Raw genomic sequence first — 24,790 nt, forward strand, 5'->3', positions numbered from 1 at the left:
ATTGTCATTTCATGCACAATTATAAACTTCATCTCTCTGAGCCCTATCCCCACATTTTCATTCGTTCAACCTTCTACCACTGCAAACCCAAGGAGCCAGAAGTTGAGGATGTGCCAAGGACTAAACAACTACCAGAAACTCATCATCCAGCAAGAATCACGCACACAGGTAAGCTTGTCTTCCTTGTTGCCTTTTTTTTTACATTGGATCATTATGCTCTATTTTTTCATCTTAAAATTATAATTTTTTTTTTATCAATAACTATTGCAACAATCACCTCTTCTTGGAAGACAATCCCCATCCATCATCTCCTCTTGGAAGACTATCCCCAATGATCAATGTTAAATACATCGTTATGACGTGACATGTTTAATTTTAAACTTAATGGGAATGGATTTGTATAACTGATGTTAAGAAATAGTTTCATTATGCAAATAGTTTCCGTTTTTGTAAAACAAAAATATATTGTCGAAGAACAATTTGCCAAATGCCTCTATTATTTGTGAGGAGCAAGAAATAAATTCTTGTCGTAGCATAGGAATTTCTAAAACAACAGAAGCAGGTGGAAACATAGGAATTTCTAAAACAAGATGACATGAAAAGTTGCATCTTGGGGTAATTTCTATCGGCAGGTGAAATCATAAACCCGTGTAGCTAAACTCGTCATGAAGCATTGATATAACAGCAACCAATGAAGAATCTCTCTTCTGAAAAAAATTTAAACCCTTATTCTCAGTTCTCGGCTTCTTGCTTGACATTTTAATACTTGTGCAGAGTTTGCAGAAAGGCCTCTCGCTTGGTTAAGATTATTGCAATGGGCCATAAGGTTTAGGCTTTTGTAAAAACCAAACAAATTTTGTAAAAACAGATACATTGGCCAAAGAAATTTTGCAATGGGTCCTAAGTTTTACGCAATTGTAAGAAGAGCTTCAGAGTGTGTAAACCAACTCAAAAAAGTCTTCCCAATTATTTGGTTGGCTACACATCCTCTAGCCATTCTACCCTATCAAGTACCACATCTTCTGTTACGAGTCATGAGGTCTTTCATTGCTACCCAAATACATCTCGCTTCCAGCCTTGAGAGCTTTTAGAATCCTCAGTTTTCATCAAATCCTTCATTTCATGGAAACAGCATGCGATTTTACAGAGTTTCATCAACCAAAGTGATTAAGGGAATGAAATAATCTCATCCCCATTGAACAAACAATTCAGCAGACAAGAAGTTGAGTACTTATTGAAGAATAATTACAGAACAAACAATTTTGCAGCTGTGGTTCAGTTTTGGGAAGTAACCCTAGCTTTTACAGAGCATAACTCCTCATATAAGATCTTTGTTAATCGTCTCCCTATCATCCTTAAGAAAAGGTGAGTTGGCTGAGATGGCCAAAAACGGTTCATGTAGGGGCACAAAACTTCAAAAGTTTACCTACAGACATCTCGTTTCAGATTTGTAGCCCAACTTTAGTGGTTCATGAGGATAACAGGAGGATTAATTAAAACCAAAATTTGAGCAGAAAATTACCCATCATCTTGATCTGCACATCTAGTAGTAAGCTACGTAGGTAACCATGTAAATAAAGAACAGAACATCATACTAGCAGCATATTTCTTGCTGTATATTATGCTTACATTATTCTGACTCTCTTACAGTGTGAAGCTGCATCTCTTATCCCTTTTCCAGTCACAGAATATGCTGCTGATGCAGATTGCAAAGAGGGTGATTTATCAATGTATGCATATCTTTCGTTTCCATTCCAGTACAAAATAATCCTATTTGTGCATGCATGTGACCAACTATCACCTGTTCCAAATAATCAAATACATTAAGCCACGAAATCTCACCAACAAAATAAGGTTTTGACAAATGAAAGGATGTGGAGAAAAAAAAAATGAAAAAGATCAAGAGAGAGGGCATGCTGGCTAAATGATATTGATAATGGTAGTCCAATGGTCCAAGGACATTGAAGGAGTCGATCCACGAATGGAAAAACACTCTGTACATGTAACTCAGTAAAGTGGAAAGAAGATGGATATCTTTCTTATTAACACAAAATCCTGTGCCAGAGTACAATTTCCCTGCCAAGGCACGTCAAATTTAAATGATCATATCCCAGCCAATGATTGACAATGAAAAAAATAGTGTACCCTTATGCAAGTATAGAAACCTTGTCTACCAGAAAAAGAGGTGGTTGTGTGTGAGAGAGAGAGAGAACATGTATATACTCTTACAGCTCAGAATTTAACAGGCTTACAAGGACAGGAGGTGGTTAAGCAGACCTTTTGTTCTGAATTGCTTAAAGCTGGAAATATATATATATATATATATATATAGAGAGAGAGAGAGAGAGAGAGAGAGAGAGATGTAGATATAAACCTATTATTAAAGATATCCATGGAGTGAGTGGAGTGAGTTCCTACTACCTCATTGACAAAAAATACCACATCAGATTCCAGCATTACCATGTACTATAGAAGTATTAGAATGAAAAAGGTTGGAATGGAAGAAGTGAAGCAACATTTTCAAAGTAATGAATGGACCACTGAGCGGTTGGGATGGGACTCCACTAGAGATGGAAGTTCTAGCAGTTTGATAAGGGCTAAGTTTGGCCAGATCCTGTGGCTTCACTTGTACAGGAGGAAAGCTGTCGTTGAAGGGGATTCCAAGGTGATAGTGGATTGGCTAAGGAATGGAAAACAAGGTTTGTAACAATAAAGCACTTTGAGGGAGATGAGACATCTGGCTAGGGACCTGGTAACCAGTTTTTCATGGGTGCAGAAAAACTGCAATGGTTTGTCAAACACAATAGCAAAACAAGGGGTAGCAGGGCTCAATTTTTCTGGGTTCAATTGCAAGATAAACTCACGAGGTACAATAGAAAAGGGCTAGGTAGCTGCAGCAATCCTGTATCAATTAATAAAGCTTATGGCTAACACAATTGTTTGGGAGTGGTTGGCACTTTCTGTTTTATATAGAATATTCTCTTTTATCAACTAGTGTAAGGGTACATGCTATGCATATGTGCCAGATATAACCATTAACTTTATATGATATGATCCTCTAGTTTAACTTTTATGACTTACACCAAAACCAAGGCAAACTATCGGCATTATATGGTACAGATGAATAAAGCTTAACAGTTATCTATTAAACAAAAGTGTAGTATTGCAGAAAATTGGCCTTGTATCAATTGTAACTGCAACAAGTAAAATTTAAGCAATGTACCTAGCAACAAAGCCTATGTAGTTGCATCTGGCATGAGTAGAATTGAACACCACAAATATGAGACTGGTACTATATATATATATATAGACACACACACGCACACATCAGAATATAATTTCTTTCCCTTCTTTTTACAAAGCATCTGCACAGTAGTAACATTGAAATTTATATATGCAAGTTCCTTTTCAGTAGGCAGATGGAATTTTAGAAGGCGAAAGAATGTGGGCAAGAAACATAACAATCCCTAGACAATGCCTGTATGTGATTGGATTCAAATGTTTGGAAGCATTTGAAGGTTTCATCCTAACCAGAGATAAAGATGAAATTGATAACCAAAGCCATGGAGACCCCACCTCAGGCAGTAAATGCCAAGCAACCAATAGCTTTCTATTATAAAGTACGACTGTATGAGGCAATACACCTTACCCTACAAGCTCAGGGGTTGTAGAACAGGGCAATTCCTCACAGGCAGAACTACATGCTGCACTTCAAGGATCAAAGCTGGCTACCACTTATGATTTTCATGAGGTGATGGTAGAGGGGGAGGAACACCTATTCCTCGATCTGCTAATATGTTTACTGACTCATTATCCCATGTGGTTGTCAGAAGACAGGCAATGGTGTGGGGAGAACATCCATTGCAATAAGATTGCTTGCTTTTCTTGTACTTGAGAAGCTCTACTAGGACTACTGGAGTGGTTGGGGAGCCATATGGGCATATTCCATGTAGAGTTGTACAATTTTTTATTATGTAGAGTTGTACATTTACACACAGAATATATACATATTGTGCAAATATACACTTTATATTATGTAGTGAGAATGGGCCGAATGGGCCTTAGTGTTTTTTATTTCTTTTAAGTAGTGTTTAAGGTTATGTTTGTTGGTTATGGGCTTTTTTTGTTTCTTTAATTATTTCTTTAGTGCTGGCCGCCCCATTAAGGGCATCCAGGTAATTGTACTTAATTTTAGAATTAAGTTAATAAAAGAAATCAAGGGGGCTAGAGAGAGATTCAAACTCTCCTTTTCTCTCTTCCCTTCTCTTCTTCCATAACCTACTGCTGAAACCTCTTTCTTCTCCTTTCTCTTCCTTTCTTTCTTTCTTTTCCGATATTTTCTGAATTACTGCAGGTGTATTTCTCAACTTATTATGGTATCATTAGTAAAATCCAGTTACTGATAAAAAAAGCCTACCCTTGAGTACTACAGTGAATCTTTTGATGAAACATAAATGAGTACACACCAAACCCCAGGGATCATATCTTCATGCATGTAATCCTCATATTAATCCAATGATCCACAGTAGACATTGCTGCTCAGAAAACTGTTACTATAGGATTTTGGAGTTCTCACTTTCCTTTCGATATAAGGATCTCTATTAATTCAAGGACAACAGATTCTTATGATTTAAAGACACTCAGATATCCATCTTAAGAATGAGTTTTTTCCCATCTCAGGATTTTGTTCATCTTAAAACAGGAAAATAAAAGCAACTAAACTTTGCCCACTAAAGTCTTACCTTTCAATAAAAAAATTGCCTTGTCATGCAAGAGCAAGACTGATATTCTGAAATAGAAGCAGCACTTTCTCTAGAGGTTTCTAGCAACTAAGAACTAACTATGAGGTTAGTTCTTTTAGCAACTAGAAGAGGGGGAACGAAACAACATAAGGCAATTTGAAATGGTGAAAAAAAATTAATTACATTTTACATGCAAACTTGCACCAGAAGTATCTATGCATCAAATATTTGAAACCCAAATTAGTAGCATGTAAGTCCAAACCTGTAACTAAATGTCCATGAAAAATATTATCCAGAGGACCATTTTAACTAGGATATCAAAAGAAAATAGAGAATACAATTACCTAGGGCAAGAGTCAACTGATATGAACCTTCATTGAACTTTGTTGTCACTTGGTTCAACAGTACTACCTGCCAAGGGAAATGTATAACTAGGAAGATCATTTAAGGAAAACTAAACCACCAAGGAAATATGTCAATTTTTAAGACATGACTGAAGGTCGAGTTTAAAAAAAACATTGCTATTCAAGACCTCATTATAAAAAAAAGTGAACATCTTACAGCATGATGAATAACTATATGTATGTATGTATGTTAGTATACACACACACACACACAATATAATATATAGAGAGAGAGGCAAAGAAAAGGGGAAAAGTAAGCAAAGAGTAAACTAAAAGGGAATCGGATTGATACTTGATATGTAGAATCTGATGAACTCCATAACATTGTAGTTAAAGAGAAAAAGATTGATAATAAGTAGTTAAATAAAAATGATATATACTACTATACACCTTAGCTGGTAACATTAACAATGGCCACTAATTTTTCAAGATAAAACCATATAAATTCTGTAATGGTCCAATTGGTTGGTTGGAAAGGAGCCTATAATAAGCAAATAGGAGTGTGGGGTCCACCTAAATGGTAAGGCATATATTTTATATAGGGTTTTCTCATTCACCCCACTCACCCCAGAGAATGGGGAAGGGATATCCAGGAAAAGTAAGATGACCAAGAATATAATGTTTTTGGTTGCATACTAGCACAAAAATGTCATACTTGTCTCAGATGCCTATGCATGCAATGACTCAACTCATACTTGTCTCACTCATTATTGAGAAAGACACTCAAAATGTCATACTTGTTGCATTTTTACTGAGATGGTTTGGCCATGTGCAATGCCTTGTCATTGCACTCTATCAAGAGCCATGTTGTTAGTAAAAATGCAACAAGTCACTCATTAGTGCAATCATCAGTCTTGTTTACACATGGCCAAACCATCTCAGTCAACCTTCTATCAAATATCATCTTGTCACCTGTCGGGGCTAATTCTAGATGCATTCGTTTGTAATTCTACCCTTCCTAGTCTTGCCACTCATCCATCTTAGCATCCTTAAACATGATTTCTTGATTGCTTAAACATGATTTCTTGATTGCTCCACAGTTCACTCCATATAACATTGCTGATCTTATAACTATTTCATAAAATATCTTTGACTCTCATTTATGTGCAGCATAATTGTCACCGTGATGCCTAGGCAACTAAGTATCCAAGGAGGATCACCTCATCCAAGAGCCTAGTTGTTTTTATACAAGGCACCATATTATATTTTTTATGTTTTCATTTTGTGAGGTTATAATATTACAATAGCATTATTTTACTAAATTATTCATTTTGAGCTTTATAATACTATCACAATTCATATACTATTTCTTTTTATTGTTTTCTTATTTTTTAGGGTTCAATCAACACACAAGTCAGTCGTTCCTCCTCCCCTTTTCGGCAGTTCCTCTTCAAAGAATATGGTGTAAGTCTGCTCCCCCTCACCGCCCCCCCCCCCGAAAAAAAAAAAAAAAAAGGTGGTGCTTTTTTGTTGGGAAATTTATCATGAGAAGATAAGTACTATGGATAATCTGCAAAAAAGGCCTTTTCTCAGTGCATCCCCAAATTGGCATATTCTCTGCAAGGCTAATGGTGAGATTACTGGCTACTAATCTCCTATCCATTTGTTGCATGCATTTTTTTTTTATTTGGGTGCAGGTGGACTCAGGCCACTCAGCCTTTAGAGATGAAATGGTTATTTGATCCATCTACTTTTAGGTGCCCTAAAAGAATGGGTAGAACTCTCTGGAGATGCACAAGAGCCCCAATGATTTGGACTATTTAGGAAGAATGGAACCAAAGAATCTTTTCAGATAAGGAAAGAAGTAAGGAAGCAGTAACGAAATACACTATGAACAGGGTGATACATTGGGTGAGAACACTGGACAGCTTCTCGCAATTCTCCTATGATGATATTTGGAGTGAACATACCAAACAAAGTACTCAAATATGGAGCCTGACAATTTAATATGATGCAATTGCTGAATGCATTTCATTACTGTACCACTCAAATAATTGAGTAGTTGCAGGCATGCTAAAAGCCATTTTGCAGGCATTTCATTACTGTACCACTCAAATGATTGAGTAGTTGCAGGCATGCAAAAAGCCATTTTGGACATGAAGCAGTTCAATTGATTTTGCTTGTTCTAGGGTGTATGCATGGGTCTATTTATGCCAACGTGGATAAGCATGAAGCAGTGTTGCTATAATTAACAAGGTCACAATTTTGCATGGTGAAGATATTGATATTAATATTTACCGCCAAACTGAACTTTTTGGCAAGTTTCATTAACTTCAAAGCAATTCCACTAAGTAATCGAGTACGAAGAGCCAAATCATCAAAATCCTGGCGGAAGTGAAATGTCACACTGTCAACAATGACACTTTTGACCTGTAAAATCATTAGGACAGTAAAAAAAAAGTACCATTTAACATAGGAAACATGCAAAGAAAAAAGCACAAAGAGAAGGATAAGTAAATCAATTAATCAGTGAGTAAAGCATCAAAACTGATTTGCTGCTTTTGTCCATATTAATGTTTGAAAACACAGAGGCATGAGGAAAAGCAACAGGACATTTAGATGCATGAGGTGAAAGACTCTAGCATGACACTTAAGCCTCATGGGTTACCAAGTTTTAACCAGGAAATGACATTAATGAATAAAAATGATCATATAAACAAAGGATATTTGAGGGATGAATAAAATAGAAGAACTTTGAGGGATAAATAAAGACAATAAGATGATTGTGGCCGGTATTTGTTTACAGCCATTGGACTTGTTATTGGTTCTTCCAGATTTTGAGAATGTAGATTATCTAGCTTTAGGTTCTAATTTTTGGTTCAAGTTGGACTTGTTTTCTGATGATAATTCAGTTTCCTTTATTTTGTTGGATTTTGTGGTTTTATATTTCTGTTTTCCCAAGGCGATACATTGCCACCTTTTATTAGTACTCTCCTTTTCTTATCAATAACAGTAGTGCTCTCTTTTTATTTCAATATAAGTATACCATTACTAATAGAAAAACTCAAGGCACCCTACTTTGGTGGGACGGTACAACTCTAATTGGGTTAAGTTAGGCTCAAATTGCAGAACCAAAGCCCAGGCAGGATCAGAGAAAACCATTATAGAAAACAAGTTGATCCCGACCAGTACTGACTCATCACCATTAGTAACCCCACAAAACAACCACAGAAGAATGAAATTAACAAGGTGTTTTCCATCACCAATTTCACCCGTGTGGTGACCCCATGGAAGGGCATGTTAATTTGAAACTTAAAGAAGCATACTATAGATACTACTTTACCTACATCTTTATTCTCTGCAACAAACTTGTCCAAGTAATTTATCAGGGCAATTTGCTCAGTGTAACTGCAGACACGGAAATAAAATATGTTTGCTAGGAAATTCTCAGGCTGCATTTTGTTTTTCCTTGCTTGAAAATCCTTCTGTGGGTAATTGTATGGCATGTCCTCAATGCATGCTTCAGCAACTTGAAAAACACGCTCCACCATGAAGCTGCCTTCTGTATCTGGTCAGCATGTAAGCATAATGTTGGGGTCCACAGAATGAACAGTTCCAAAATTTGCATGAGGTTCAAAAGAAATTTTGAAAGATACCTATATAAACTGCCTTTCCACCTAGGCCACCATAATCAATTGGAATTTGCACATTAACTGCAAGTTGGATCCTGTACATTTGTGCATATATTAACATCCAAGTAGAACACCCACTCTTAACATATAAATGAAATTAACAAGCAACCATACCCAAGTTGTGTTTTACCAATGCCTGGTACTCCACCTGGAGAATTACATGTCAAAGGCAACCATTCAAGTTGATAAAGGTCCTTTTTTTCACTAGTAGGTAACTTACATGCATGAAGAAAAGTAGAAATTGAACTAACTGTTGCACACAAAATGGCATTACAGGGATCACAGAGAAACAACTAACCAATTTCAGTAACTTCTTTGCAACTTATTCCTCCGCCCAGAATGTTATCAAGATCAGCACAAGATGTAGTAATACGTGTCATGAATTCCTCCTCATAAAGCATGTCCCAAGCAGTCTGTGCACCTGCATGAGAAAAGAAGAATTTAAGGTTCACTTACATTTCTTATTTAAGTTGACAGAGGATGTATTGCCTGCAGTGAATGTATTCATGTTATTGAATAGCATCTGTACGAAGCCATGAATACAGTATTTTTTATTGGACAGCAAGGGGATCATTTTTTTTTATGAATACAGCAAGGGGATCATTGAGCGCTGAGTTATTCAATAATACCTAAAAGTAGGGGTGTTCACATTAAATGTCAAACTGACCAAACCGGCCTGACCTAACCCAAGTTGATCGGTCTTTCAAAACCACCAGTCGGTTTCAGTTTGTATGAGAAAACAAACCGAACTGATCCTATATGTTTAAGTAATTATTAATTAGTCCCTACCCTATATGTTAAATGTTGATATATTTTATTTGTGTTTTGTTTGAACTTTGAAAAAAATTGGTTATTTATGATAAAAACTAAAAACGTAAAACCAATACAAATATAATACAATGGTACAATATTCGATTCAGTTTTGTATAAATTTAAATATATATATATTGACAAAAAAAATCAGTTTTGCATAAAAAAATTAATCGATCTAAATATATATTTTGATTTTCATTAAAAACTAAAAAGAAATAAACTTAAATATAAATAGATATTTAGAAACAGTCTAATAGATATTTTAGTTTAAAATAAATATAAAAACCGACTAAACCGATAAACCGACCCTTTATGTTTGGGTCGATTTTGCTTCAGAGTCGATCGGTTTCGGTTTAGTCAATAAGTAAACTGACTAGGTCGGGTCAGTTGAAGAAAATGACTCAAACCGACCCAACTCGACCCATGAACACCCCTATCTAAAAGTAGGTGAAGCATAACCTCTTATCACTAGTATTAAAACCCAATATAGTTTCAATTTCCAACTACTCCAATGTACATCTCCTAGTTGTACTGGTTTTTTTTAATTGATGAATTTTTATACTTTACCTTCTCTCCTTCAAAAACAAAAAAAAAAACAAAACAAAAACAAAACAAAACAAAAATGAACTATATAATTTGGCGTGCAAGCTAAACCATTAAATCGGAGTGATGCAAACTCTGGCTCAAAGAAAAGAGAATACTCAACATTCAACATCCAGTGCAGCCTAAAGAATAACCTGACTGACCAACTCAAATCCAAACTTAGGCCAAGTTTGGGAGTGCGTATTTTTAAGTGCTTACTCGAATAAGCACTTATTTGCATTTGGAAAATAAGCCTGAATAAGTGCTTATTCCTAAAAATAAGCACTTATTCAAGAAGCCCAAATTTTGAGCTTATTTTTACTTAAGTGCTTATTTGTTTTCTGGCTCATCTTGGTCCGCCATGTCATTTTAAAAATATATATACTACCCCTGTTTGAAATAAGTGTTTTTTCACCAAACACTGATAAGCACTTATTTATCAAAATAAGCACTCCCAAACATGGGCTTAGTCATTGAGTTGATTTGGATTGAGCCAAGTGGGATATACAACATACAAAATATATGGCTACAATGTGGCTACAATATTAGCAAGATGTGAACTAGGAAGTAGGAACCAGCTTTGTTGAAGACAAGACTCCCAATTCTCAGGCCAAAATCTCACTTTGCCCAAGGCCTTAATTCAAGCCTAAACTTAATTTAAGTTGACCCGATGTTTCTTGATCATCCAACCTGATGAAAGGACAACCGACCTATGGCTACAATATGGCATAACAAATTGATTATGTCAATATGGTCAGGTACAAGCTCAAACCACAATGTGATGTAGAATAGGTTAGGATTTGGCAAAACTAAGATCAGATATAAAGAAAGTAGAGGTTTGGACAACCTGTTTTGATATAAAAACTGTAAAAGAAAGAGGAGAAAAGGTTTCAGCTAAGAAAGAGGGAGATGAGAGATAGAAGAGAATGGGAGAAGCTCAGAATTAGGTCTGGCCACCCCTTTCATTAGATTATATACTCATAAATAAAAGAGAGTACAAAGACAAGTATGCCCTTAGTAAGTCGACTACTTGTGAGAACCTAAAAACACTCTTAACTTGAAACATAAACTAATGGGCCTAAGGCCCAATAACTCCCTAACTATGCTATGTAAATAAAAAACATGTTATATCAACCCAAAACTCAACACTCCCCCTCAAGTTGGGAATAAACGTCACACATTCCCAACTTGCATAGATCATGTTCCAGTTTGTTTCTTGCAACTCCTTTTGTAAGAACATCAACAAGCTGCAAGCCTGCAAGTCAAATGAAACATATGGCAAGCAAACTTCTTCGAATGTCACCCTTTCCCTTATAAAGTGTCTATCCACTTCTATATACTTCGTCCTATCATGCTGAACTAGGTTGTGGGTAATGTTAATTGCTGCCTAATTGTCACAATATAGCATCATAGGTTCTTCAACTTCAATTCCAAACTCCCCTAACAAGAAGCGGATCCAGAAGAGCTTTGAAACACCATGTGCCATGGCTCTGTATTCAGCTTTTGCACTTGACCTTGACGCAATTGTCTATTTCTTACTCTTCCATGAAATTAAATTACCTCCAACAAGAGTACATGTAGATCTCCTGTCATCTAGGTACCCTGCCCAATCAGCATCTATGTAAGCCTCTAATTTCAATTGTTTATGGTCAGCAAACAATATGCCTCTACCTGGGTGTCCCTTCAAATAGGAAAATATCCTATCAATAGCTTTCCAATGTTGAACTCGTGGGGCATGCATGTATTGACTCACATCACTCACTGCATAAGAGATGTCTTGTCGTGTCATACATAAGTATAGCAACCGCCCCACTAACTTTTGATATCTTCCAACATCCTTCACTAGTTCACCCTCTGAAGCATTTATCCTATGGTTTTAATCAATAGGTGTATCAACTGCCTTTGCCCCAAGCTTTCTTGTTTCCTGTAATAGATCTAGAACATACTTCCTCTATGAGATGAAGATCCCATGCTTGGACCTTGCCACTTCAATGCCCATAAAGTACTTCAGCTCCCCAAGATCCTTAATCTCAAACTCTTTGTGCAAATTCTTCTTCAAGGTAGCAATCTCACTCAAATCATTTCCTTTAACTACAATGTCATCCACATACACTTTCAAAACTAACACCAGTGAACCCCTCCTCTTCACAAAAAGAGTATGATCAGATTGAGTTTGAGTATAGCCAAATACAACCAATGCACTTCTAAACCAGTCAAACCAAGCTCTGGGTGATTGTTTTAAACCATATAGGGACTTCTTCAACCTACATATCTTTCCTTTTTCCACATTATTGTAGAAGCTAGCTAGAAGGTCCATATACACCTCCTCCTACAAGTCCCCATTGAGAAAGGCATTCTTCACATCAAGTTGAAAGAGTGGCCAAGAGTATGTAGCTACTAGTGATAGAAGAATTCGAACTAAACTCATCTTTTCCACTGGTGCAAAAATTTCCAAGTAGTCTATGCCATAAGTCTGAGTATACCCTTTTGCAACTAGCCTCGCCTTATACCTTTCTATACTCCCATCAGTTGTGTACTTCACTGTATAAACCCATCTGCATCCAACAGTCTCCTTGCCATCAGGCAAATCCACAATCTCCCATGTCTGATTTTTAATCAGTGCTTTCATTTCCTCCTACATAGTTGTCTTCCACTCAGGTTTGGAGAGAGCCTCACTAACACTCCTGAGTATAGACACAAAGTCAAGAAAGGAAAGGAAGGTCTGGTAGGAAGGGGATAATCACTGTAGAAAAAATAGTGTGAGATGCAATGAGCAGTACACTTCCTCTTCCCTTTTTTGAGGGCAATAAGGAGATCAAGGTCATCTGCAATGGAGTTAAGAGCAAGGGTAGTAGTATCAATAGGAACTAAACTTTCAAGGGGAACAAGAGGCATACTTGGCCTGTGTCAGTCGAACCTAGAATCTCTGATGAGCCGATAGGGAGTGATGTGAGTTCCTCTACTATGGAATCAACCTCCCTGTGTTGTCGTGTAAAACACTGAGAGACAAGACGCAATGGAGGTGGCAAAGTGAGTGAAATAGGTAGGTTAGACACTGGAGTATACAAAGAAGTTGGAACAAGAAGTGGTATAGATTGTTCACTTTCTTCTCCAAAACACTCCCCCTGAGAAGAACCCCCTAAGAAAAAAGGTATGGACTCAAAAAAGGTGACATCCATAGTAACATACCGACTCTCAAAGACTAAATCATAACAACAATACCCCTTCTAATTTCCTGTATACCCAAGGAAGACACACTTCTTCACCTTAGGATCCAACTTTGAGTAGTGAGGACCAAGAACATGGACAAAGCACACACATCCAAACACCCTTAGAGGAATATGGAATGTCTCCCCCTCAGGAAAAAGAAGGCTAAATAGAGTGTTATATCCAAGAACACGAGAAAGCACCCGATTAATCAAGAACTCTGTTGTAAGAACTGCATCACCCCAAAAACGAACTGGAACTTTAAAGCTCAACATGATGCTTCTTGTTACTTCCACAATATGTTTGTTCTTCCTTTCTGCTACACCATTCTGTTGTGGAGTGTATGTACAACTGCTTTGATGGATAACTCTATGATGACAAGTTTTTTTCAAAGTATTCCCTGGCATTGTCTGATCTAAACACTTTCACTCGTACCCCAAACTGTGTCAGCACCATCTGATGAAATTGTTGAACCAAAGACGGTACCTCATCACGGGATCTCATCAAATATATCGAAGATTACCATAATCATCTACAAACAGAAGAAAATACCAATAACCACTCATAGAGGAAACATGGTGCAGCCCTCACACATCAGTATCAACAATATCAAAAATAGAAGAACATATTTTATTACTTGCTTTAAAGGAATGTCTACAATGCTCTCCAAGTTGACAGCCCTCACACTCCAAACTGGACAAACTGACAAACTCAAACAATTTGGGAAACAAAAAACGCAAAGAAGCAAAAGACAAACGTCCTAACCAATTATGCCAAAGCATAACTTGACCCATTGACTCTAACTCAATACTCCTACTGACATGGTCGACTCTGATGACTGGGAAGCACATTAAGAGATAGATTTCATTCACCTTACGACCACTCCCAAACGTCCTCTTTGATTTCAGATCCTGCAAAACACAATGACCAAGAGAAAAAATTACAGAACAGTTAAAATTCTTTGTCAAGCTACTAACAGATAAAAGATTAGTGCTCAGTCTAGGAACATGAAGGACAGAAGGTAGGGTAATGGTATCAGTTATCCTAACAGACCCTTTCCCAACAATGGGAACATGTGATTCATCAGCTATAGAAACTTTATCTCTGCTAGAGCAAAGGTAGTATGAGGTGAAAATGGTGGAAATGTTGGTCATATATTCTGAGGCTCCTAAGTCTATAATCCAAGAAGGTGCCCCCTTACCTGTAGTGGATACATAATTTGCAATGGCATGTGAACTACCTGTGTGTGCAAACGAGGTATAATGACTACCTCCTGATCCACATGCACCTTGTTGTCCACCTTATACTGAGTTGGAGCTGGTTGTATCCTTCTGATTCAAGAACTGTCCATATCTCTCCAATTCAGCCCTCCCTGCAGCTATTGCAACAAATTCTAGAGAGTGGTCCTGATAAATCACCAGTCACTACCATATTCATATTTCCCTTCTTATTTCTGAGCCATCTCGGTACAAGGTGTGGATAAAGCTTCCAACAAGTATCTCTGGTATGTTTAGGTTTCTTACAGTAGTCACAAATCAGATCCCTTTTGTCCTCATTCCTCGGTTCATTTCCACCTTTATCCCCACTCGGCTTAGGCTTCACTGTGCTAACCATAGCTGATTGCCCAAGGCTTGGGTTCCTCATCATCACATTTCTCATACTCTCATCTCCAAACACCAAGGCATATGCCTAAGAGAGAGTTACACTGTCTCGAGAAAGAATATGTTGTTGTGCAATATCATACTCAGGGATAAGTCCAACTAAAAACTCAAAAACCCTATTCTTTTCTACCAGCTTCTGATAAGTTGTTGCATCTTTGCTACTTTCCCAAACCACAGTCTCCAAATGATCTATCTCCTACCATAAGGATTTCAGGGCTGAAAAATAAATAGCAACAGACTTATCTCCCTGCCTAGTAACAATCACCTGGTTTCTCAACTGATAGGCTCTAACAACATTTTCATTCTATGAATAGGTTTCTGCTACTCCATCCCAAATCCCCTTAGTTGTGTTAGCCCATAAAAAGTTCTTACTTATATTGGGCAACATGAAATTACACAGCCAAGTCATCACCATGTAGTTCTCTTGTACCCATTGGGAATGGTTAGTTTCAGGTTTCTTTTCCTCACTGACGACATACCCCAATTTCCCACAAGCACCAATGGCCATCTTCGCAAATTGTGACCATTCTAAGTAGTTTGTACCATCCAACTTGACTATAGTGATGGTTCCGGCCCCAAAGAGGTCTCCAACACCTCCTACCCTAGATCCCATTTCTCCAGAAAATTTGTTTTCAACTACACAACCCTCCATAACTCTCAAAATAGGTTTAGAAATCAATTTGAGATGAAAAAGAAGGTATTTATCTCCTTTAGAAACCTCAAACACCCTCCTGAAACCTTAGAAGCCCCTCCCTCCAAAGATTCCTTTTTTCTGTGGGAGCGAGAGAAGAGAGAAAAGAGGTTGTTGGTCCCTCCAGAGACCTCCAAAAAGGTTGGGAGCCTAGGACTTGAACCGCCCCCTTCAGAAAACCTCAAGGAACCCTAGAAAACTAGGCGCCACTTCCTAGGTCAAAATTAAGGAGTCCTACTAAAACATGACTCTCCTCCTTTCTCCAATTCTTCCTAATTTTGGTGTAAAATCCTAGACTAGCTACAAGGGATTGCAATTCCACCAAAAAATCCAAAAACTGGGCTTACCTGAAGTCTTCGATCAACCCTTTACCTTATCATGCAATCGGCCGATCTAGGGCTACATGATGGAGCAGCTTAAGAAATGTTTAAACTTGCTCTGATACCAAGTAGAAAGGTTTGGACAACCTGTTTTGATATAAAAACTGTAAAAGAAAGAAGAAAAGAAAGAAGAGAAAAGGTTTTAGCTAAGAAAGAGAGAGGTGAGAGATAGAAGAGAATGGAAGAAGCTCAGAATTAGGTTTGGCTGCCCCTTTCATTAGATTATATACTCATAAATAAAAGAGAGTACAAAGACAAATATGTCGTTAGTAAGTTGGCTACTTGTGAGAACTTAAAAGCACTCTTAACTTAAAACATAAACTAATGGGCCTAAGGCCCAATAACTCCCTAACTATGCTATGTAAATAAAAAACATGTTATATCAGCCCAAAACTCAACAAAGAGGAACATAAAAACTGAACAATTTTGGAGATGAAATTAGGTTAGTTTAGGATCATGAATTGAAGTTTTGTGGGCTGAATTAAGGATTTATAAGCAAGAAGAGTGATTAGGAAATAAACAGTGCAAAATTTTGATGAGCAAGAAAAAATAAAGTTGATAATCAGCAGCTCAACAAAGACTCATCCCAACTATATTAAAGTAGGCAAAAGAGTAAAATTGATAGAATTAAAAAAAAATAAGAAATTGATCAAACGGGATAGAAGGAGTTTAGATCAAGGATAATCTATGAAGTGGTTATGGTGGGATGGATTTCTCTTCATTAAGCTAGAACATGAAATTGCCTTTGATACCAAAGATTTAAAATTAAGATATAAAACTCCTATAAGCTCAACCAATGAACATGAAAATTTAAAGGAGTTAAAGGGACTCATTGAAGAAAACTTAAAGGCCAGGCCCCACAAAAGTAAAGGAAAATTACCAAAAAAAAGAAAAACTAATTCCTAAAATAAAATCAGAAATTTTTATTAAGAGTAAAAGGGGGATATATATGCAAGGATGCACAACGATATATAAAATGTGCACCAAGGCCCCATCACCTGGCAAAAATAAAAAAGAAAAGGAAAATTAATAGAAAACAAAAGGTCTCTCCCTAGAATGAATACATGATAATGGGTTCAAAATTGAAAAATAATAAGTACCAGTAAACTTTTTTCGACTGGTTGAGCACTAATTTCCTCTTTTTTATCAGTTGCACATTCATTTCCTCTTTTTTATCAGTTGCACATTAATTTCCTCTTACACTCCAATTAAGGTAAAAAATGTTAGTTTCTACATTTTTCAAAGTCTCTCCCCCCTTACCCATTCTCCTTTTTAGTTATGTCATTTTGCCTTGTATTTGTAAAAGGTTTGGCATGACCCATTTTCATTATCTGTATGTACAACACATTGTCATTTGCTTGCATGAATAAGCAAACCTTCTCATTTTACTATAAAAGGTAATATATTTTAATATACAAAACAATAGCTTTTTGGGTAAGCATGTTTACAACAGAATTGATAGTGAACGACCACGAAGCATGAGCTAATGTCTCCAATAATTTTATGTGTGCATGCGCATGTGTGTTGAGAGAGAGAGAGAGAGTGTGTGTGTGTGTGTGTGTGTTAATCCCTGACTGGCAAGAAAAGGTATACTCGAGTCTACTATTTTCCAAAAAACTGGCAGCCTCGTGTTTTGTCTAGGGAGTGATTTATACTTCCTTTCCTCATCCTGGACTGAGGAAACTACTTCCCACGTATTCGCTAGGCCATCAGCAACCAAGCTTGACTCTCTAGAAACTGATGAGTATCTCGTTCAAGGTATGTGAGATTTTATGGTCCTTGGCCACATTACTGCTCCATTGAATGGAACTAATCTCCTTTGATAGCTAATTTGGAGCAAGGAAGGTTCTTAGCAATCCAGGCACCAGGAAGGAGGGCTGATATGTGAGCCTTGGCCTTTAGTAAAGCCTACATCTCCAATAGGGTCACTGAAACCACATGATATTGCCATTTATTTACATTTGTGAAGGCCCCACCTATACCAGCTGACCCATGATTCCTTAAGGAACTTCCGTCAAATTGATCTCTCTCACACTAAATGTAGATGAACATAATTTAAGCCTCTGCGGTCAGCACTCTGCACTAAGTTCTGAGGGACTGGTTACGATAACCAACATCTCTCCCTGCTTTGGAAGAACACTACCCTGCTGAGTTAGGAACGGTAGACAGATTCTACCCCTCCATGAACTACTCCTAATTGTACTTCATAATTTCTATAAATTTTTGCCTTGGTTAAGTTCATACCTAAAGAGAAACTGGTTTCCAATCAATTCCTCCTTTCAATCCATAAACTGCCTTCTGCTCGAACCCATCAATTGATAGCTTCATTTTAGCTGGTTTTATCAAAGTTGTAAAAATGACTGGATGATTTGGCCCTGGAAACTGGTTTCCACTCTTTGTAGAATAAGGTGATTTTACATGAAAGGAAAGTAGTTTCTGCTGAAAAATGGAGGAAAGAGTGCCCATAAAGCTGCTAATTCTGCACTCTGCATGTGGCTAATTTGATTATTTGAAGCCAAATGCAGAATCCAGAAAGTAGTGGAAATAGCATTTCCATTCCAAATCCCCATTTAACACACCCTTAATGGATGTGTAAAAACATGTTCCACTTAAAGAACTAATCTATCTATATATATAACCAATAAAAGTGAAGAGTTCTAAGAATAGAGGTTTGCTTGTTCTTAAAGGTTGATAAGTTAGAAGTAATTGCAAAACATCCAAGTAGATTTTTAAAGAAAATAGACAGGACCATGTGGTAGCAACATAGTACAGATTATTAGTTAACCACATAACTAAATTGAAGCCTAAATTATTGCTCAAAACTTAAATCTTCAAACCAATGTAAATATACTCATTGAAGCGAAAATGAGCATGCCAATCAATCATTCGATAAGATTGAGAAAGATCTTGCAATTCAATTGTTCTATGAAAAATCTCAACTTATCAAAAGAGAAACCACTGAAGTAAATGAGGCACCAAGTACCAGTAACAATAGCATGGCAGCCATCTATTTTCTTACTACTTTGTGAAGAGACCTTCAGGATTTCAATTGCTTCATGCTCAGAAATATTCAAGTCTGGTCAAGGATAAGCCGATAAGGTATGTTAGAAATATATAGACATATCACAAATTTATGATAAATGAAACGAGTTAACTTCATAAAAGAAACATTGTAACAAGATAAATACAAATGTTTAAATCAAACACTTTCTAATGTGATAGAATTATTAGTTATCAAAAAAAAAAAGTGTTATCTAATACACTAAATTATACCACAATTATCTGGAGATAACCTGCTTTCATTCAAGCAAGTTCAACATGACAAAGGAAAATGGCAAGTTGCACAAGACATTCTAACAATTGTACAAATACTGAATACTCTGGAACCAATTGCATGATCAAGTAGTTGGTGATAACGCAGTTAGCCCTGCTAATTGAATTTGATTTTGCATTGCACATGTGATTGGAACAGTTGTTAGAGATGTCTAAAGAAACCTGATATGAAGACCGCAAATTCTACAGGAACGAGGAAGACTATGGAATTTGAGCAAATGTGTGTGTCATGGCATCTGATACTCTCACAGATGCCTCACATGCACTGCAAGGAGTTTAAGGGAGCTAATTTGGACCAGCATTATGGACTATTTCTTTTGTATAAACCAATTAGCATTAAGGCTCTGTTCAGTTGCATGTAAAATGTAGATTAAATGATTTACTGAAAGCTATCATTCTGTAGTGTTTGGTTATACATAAAATGGCTGTTGGAAATTAACATTTTTCAAACAATGAGAACAAATTGAAAGAAAATAGCATTCCTTCTAATTTCAATATCATTTCCTGAACAGAAGTCAGTCCATTCAATTCATGTGTTGCAACATTCATATATTTCTCAACAATTCAGGTTTGTTTTCCAAGTGAAACACCATGAATAGGAATTTGATTCATTCCTATTAAATTTAATTTTGTATGGAAATCATTTTCCTTCATTTTATGTGCAACCAAACACAACCTAAGTTCATGTATGTTTTCTTATAAAGGAAGCCTAACTTGTGAAATTAAAGCTACAAGTGGAACTAGAATGGGTGGCATCATAGTACTGAGAAAGTTTTTTGGTGTTGATTTAATAGACTGCATTCTAATTTAGTAATGTGTACTAGCAGACCTCTAGGTATGGTTTCTAAATATAGATATCAATTTTGGGCCCAAGAAGTTATGGAGTGGATAGAAAACGTTCCAGAGATCTTTAACATGATCTAGAAAATGATACAATACTATAACTTCTCCTTGAGAGTTTGTAATATTGCAACTCCATCATCCTCGATGGGGACTGTTTCAGGATATACTTTGAGAGTACTGCTTTCTGTTTATTCTAGTAGTTTGCAAAACCTGCAGGAATGTCATATTACAAAAACATAGTTTACTATTTATGTGGAAATTACGTAACTTTAGAAACGTGCACATGTTTCACCCCAAGGGTTCCCATTCAAGTCTTATATCCAATTCTATTCTGAAATAGAATCTTGGAATTACTATTTAAATCTTATGATTCAATTTTTGAGCCTAACAATTTATATGGTTTATGTGAGTTGGATCAATTCAATTAGGACTTAGTTCTCCAATTTATCATTCCTTTCTTTGTTTTAATTCTTTTCAAGGGGTTCTTTGTTTAAAACCCTACTAGAATAAGATTTATTTAGGCTATTTAGTACCTATTTAGAAACCCCGTTTTGTTTATCTTCTATGATATGTAGAATAAAGAGCCACTATGTGTGGGTTAATTCATGATTATATCATCTTAGCTTAAAGTGTATGCTAGAAGAGACCTGCAGGATGCACAGATTGTGTTAAAGATGCCTCGTATTCAACAAGGGAGTGATTAGATTCATTTTCCTAATAAAAAGGAAACTGAATGAGTTGTAGGTGAGTTCAAATATCCCCATTGTTTATGTTTCTTATTTGAAAAAAAAAATCAAAATAAAAAACACAAAATTTAGAGGTGTTGAGCCAATAAAAGGTACTTTACCAGATAGTCCTATTACTAATGTGAACAGCAACCACACATAAACATATGATGAGGTGCTGAGCCAATCAGCTTTTACAGAACCATGCTGCTGCTAAACTAACATAACTCGCGTTTGGTCAGATCATGGCATAGATACCATTCAATTTGTGTACACGGTCCTTCTCTCAAATCACTCTCTTTAAGCTGTTGTTACAATTCCAATGCTTTATCTAGTCCCATCTTGCTCGCACACATCGAGCATGCTGAAGGTGAATGTTGGGAATGTCTTCAAATAAGTGCCCCATATGACATGCTCTGTTCAATTTGTCAGCAAAATGCTCGTCTAATAGGTCTATTTGGTATTCTGTAGCATATCATAGTACAGTATAGTGTCTCTATGAAATATGGACCTTCGTATAAGCATTTATAACTATTGCCAAAATGCCACTAACCATTAAATGCAACCCAAATAGGACTGTGAACTCCACCAAGTATTCAAGTTATATCAGGAAGACATAATTTTTAGTGAAGCTTCACTTGATGAGCCAAAAAAAATGTGGATTAATGGATTCGTGTTGAGAGCCAATATAATTACGTAGAGGTCATTTGATAGAAGTTTCATATGAGGTTGTAGGCGTTCCTTTTTTACAGTAAGATTGTTAGCACCAGCATAATAGTGTGTGTGTGTGTGTGTGTTTGATATGATATGAACAAAATTAGAAAAGAAAGAAAGAATAACTTGATTAGCATATTAACTAGACGAAACTAATTTAAATAGTCAATTTGATGCCGCATTGTTTGTCATCTGTAATATTCTCTTTCAAAACTGCTACAAATGAGATGGGTAATTTCAGTCATCGTTTATTACCAAATAATTCGAATCGAACACGTCGTACCTATGGTGAAATAGAATCATAGAAGGGTACTTCAACGCATTTGCAATAGAAGTTTTCCGTTTGATAAGAAATACGAGAGATCATAAAGGATATAAGATTAAATTGGGAAGAAGAAAAAGAAGAAGAAGATACCACGAGCGAGGTCCGGAGCAGAAACTGAAGAGAGGGATGAAAGAGTTGTGTAGCCAGCCGCTATAAGCTTTCCCCTCTGTGAAGGTGAGAGAGGTAGACTTGACACTTCCATCCCGCCCCTTGACTTACAGATGATGGCCGGTCTCGGTCAAATGGTTTGAACTAGAGGACGGACGGAGGATTCCTCGCTCGCCCTCCCGATGCCTATCACTATCACCTGAGTTCCCGCCTAAACTGACTCTTGAGTACTCAGCGGCCGGGCCGGACTTTGCCTCATTATATAAATAGAAAAAGGAGAATGTCCGAGCCCGAATCCCATTTTTGACAAGTATTTTATAATATATTAATTACATATTATTAATAATATTTTATATATTATAATATAAATGATATTTTTTTGCTAAATATATATTATATATTATACTTTTATTATATATAATCTTATCGCGCTGGTCTCAGGCTCGGGCTGAGGTTATTTGGGAAAGCCTGAGCCCATAGGCTTAAAACTTGCCTAAGCCCAATTAAAAATAGATCGGACCGGGCTAGCCCATCAGGCCATGAACAAGTCTAGTCCTAAGTAGGGCTGCAAAGGTATCGAATCAAGTTGGGCAATAGATATAAGAGGATTTTACCGTTAAGTCCACCCTAGCTGGAGCTAGGATTTCTAGGGGTGGACTGGAATCCTGCCCATGGATTGATGCCGGGTTTACAGGCAGGATGCGATTCATAGGGGGGCTATTAGTAGACTAGGAGGGGACTGCAAATCCCATTTCTGAGGGGAATTGCAGTCCAAAAATCCCTAGATATAAAATCTTAATTCATTAGATTATATCATATTTTTTGTCGATTAAATTATATTTTAATCCATTTTTTTATGTTATCTAAAACTGACCATGGCTTTTTCCACATTTCTCTTAAATTTATCATGACTTTTCAAAACCTCTCGAGAGCCCTTGTCATTGAGTTTTATTGTGTAAAGCTCACATTCCTTAGATCACCGTTAGTGATCATTAATAAAAGATGTTCATGCAAGCATTTAAGTATTATTATTATTATTATTTTACATGTAACAAGTTTAATTTACCCCTAACTTGGGCCTAGGCCAACATATGCATATATTTAAAATATATATTTTAATAAGCTTAACCGACCATTTAGGTGTAGTTTGGTCATGTAAAATACTTAAAATTTTAAATGCTTATTCGAGCAACTTCTATTAATAATCATTAACTTTGACCTAACATAAATCTAACGAACGATGAGTTTTAGAAAATAAATTTACTAACAGGGGGCTCTTTGGAGGTTTTGAAAAGTCATGATGAATTTAAGAAAAATGCGAAAAGTAAGGGTAATTTCTAGATAATATCCATTTTTGGTAATAGTATTCAAATCCCTTGGGTTATATTAGATTTGCAATAATATATTGAACATCATTAATAAAGAGGCTCCGTTTGCAATAAAATATTTCCCATATGCAAATAAGTGCTTATTCGAACAAGCACTTACTTTTTAAGCACTTATAAACTTTTAAGTTGCTTTCTAAAATGTAACGATCTAATGCCAAAACACTTTTAAGTTGCTCGTAACAGCCAAAGGGGTTGTTCAATAACAAATAAAGTTGCTGAACTAAATAACTTTTTGCTTTGTTTTAATGAACAAAATAATTAAACACTAAATATGCAAAGGTATAATAGTCTATCCAACTTCAGCTGCAGCCATTAAAGAACCCTTGCCCTCCTTAAAATCTTACTCACTAAGGTGTTGTTTGACTGCACTTTTTAGAGGTCTGAATATGAAAATATTACTTTTCAGACCTCACCCCTTGTTTGGTTATACCACTTAAATTGGGTCTAAAACTGATTTTTAGATCTGAAAATGATAGACCTTGGGCAGGCTCTTAATGCGCTTAGACGCGTTTCAGAGCCAACCTAATGTCCAAAATATCCTTACAATTTTTCATAAATGACCTGAGTTACCCCTGATACCCCTAAACCCAGAAAACCTAAACATTCGACCTCTCTCTCTCTCTCTCTCTGCCTTGTCTTCCTGCTACCGCCGCTGCAAGTTGCAGCGGCAGCTCTCTCTCCCCTATCTTCTCTCTCGCTTGCTCTCTCTTCGCCTTGTTTTCTCGCCACCGCCACTACAAGTTACAACGACGGTTCTCTCTCCCCCTGTCTTCTCTGTCTCTGTCTCTCTCTCTCTCTCTCTCTCCCCCTCCCCCTTGTCTTCCCACCACCGCCACTGCCGTCGTCTTCTCTCTCTCTCACTCTCGCTCTTGTTCTCTCCCCTCTCTCTCTCTCCCTCCCTCCCCTGTCTTCCCACCAACACCCACCGTTGCAACAAGCAGCAGTGGTTCGGTACTTCGATGAATAATAATAATCTCTCTCTTAATTATTAATTATTTTAATATTTTTTATTAAACATTAATTATTTTTTATTGAATTTACTTGTGTTATATATTAATTATTAATTAGTAAATTTTAATTATTTCATTAATTTTTAAAAAATATTTTAATCTTTATTTGTATAAATTATTAATTATTTTAATATTTATAATCATTAATTATTTTTTTATTTTAATCGTTTCATTTAATAATTAGTAATTATTAATTTATTATTTTTATTTGTATTGTTTCAATATTATTTTG

General features: G+C 36.4%; 1 protein-coding gene and 1 long non-coding RNA gene across 3 annotated transcripts; one reads left to right on the forward strand and one right to left on the reverse strand.

Moving 5' to 3' along the window:
* The first annotated feature begins 56 nt into the window (after positions 1-56).
* LOC104602253 (uncharacterized) lies at positions 57-7,279 on the forward strand. Its single transcript, XR_736052.3, has 3 exons — positions 57-168; positions 6,482-6,550; positions 6,784-7,279. It is a non-coding gene; the product is annotated as an uncharacterized LOC104602253 (long non-coding RNA).
* On the reverse strand, positions 175-22,405 carry RAD51C (RAS associated with diabetes protein 51C). 2 transcript variants are annotated; one of them, XM_010265867.3, is made up of 9 exons: positions 22,143-22,405; positions 19,132-19,188; positions 9,077-9,199; positions 8,893-8,926; positions 8,743-8,813; positions 8,434-8,654; positions 7,385-7,516; positions 5,087-5,153; positions 175-1,801 (listed from the first exon to the last, which is right to left on the reverse strand). In XM_010265867.3, the coding sequence occupies exons 1-9, from the start codon at positions 22,252-22,254 to the stop codon at positions 1,626-1,628; spliced, it is 993 nt and encodes a 330-aa protein (XP_010264169.1). In that variant the 5' UTR covers positions 22,255-22,405; the 3' UTR covers positions 175-1,625. The 2 variants fall into 2 exon arrangements, with proteins under 2 accessions (XP_010264169.1, XP_010264167.1); XM_010265865.3 differs by having other exon boundaries at positions 19,096-19,188; positions 22,143-22,404.
* Between the last annotated feature and the right edge of the window lie 2,385 nt (positions 22,406-24,790).

Source organism: Nelumbo nucifera, chromosome 1, assembly GCF_055504915.1.
Source record: "Nelumbo nucifera cultivar China Antique chromosome 1, China Antique-T2T, whole genome shotgun sequence".
Lineage (NCBI taxonomy): Eukaryota > Viridiplantae > Streptophyta > Magnoliopsida > Proteales > Nelumbonaceae > Nelumbo > Nelumbo nucifera.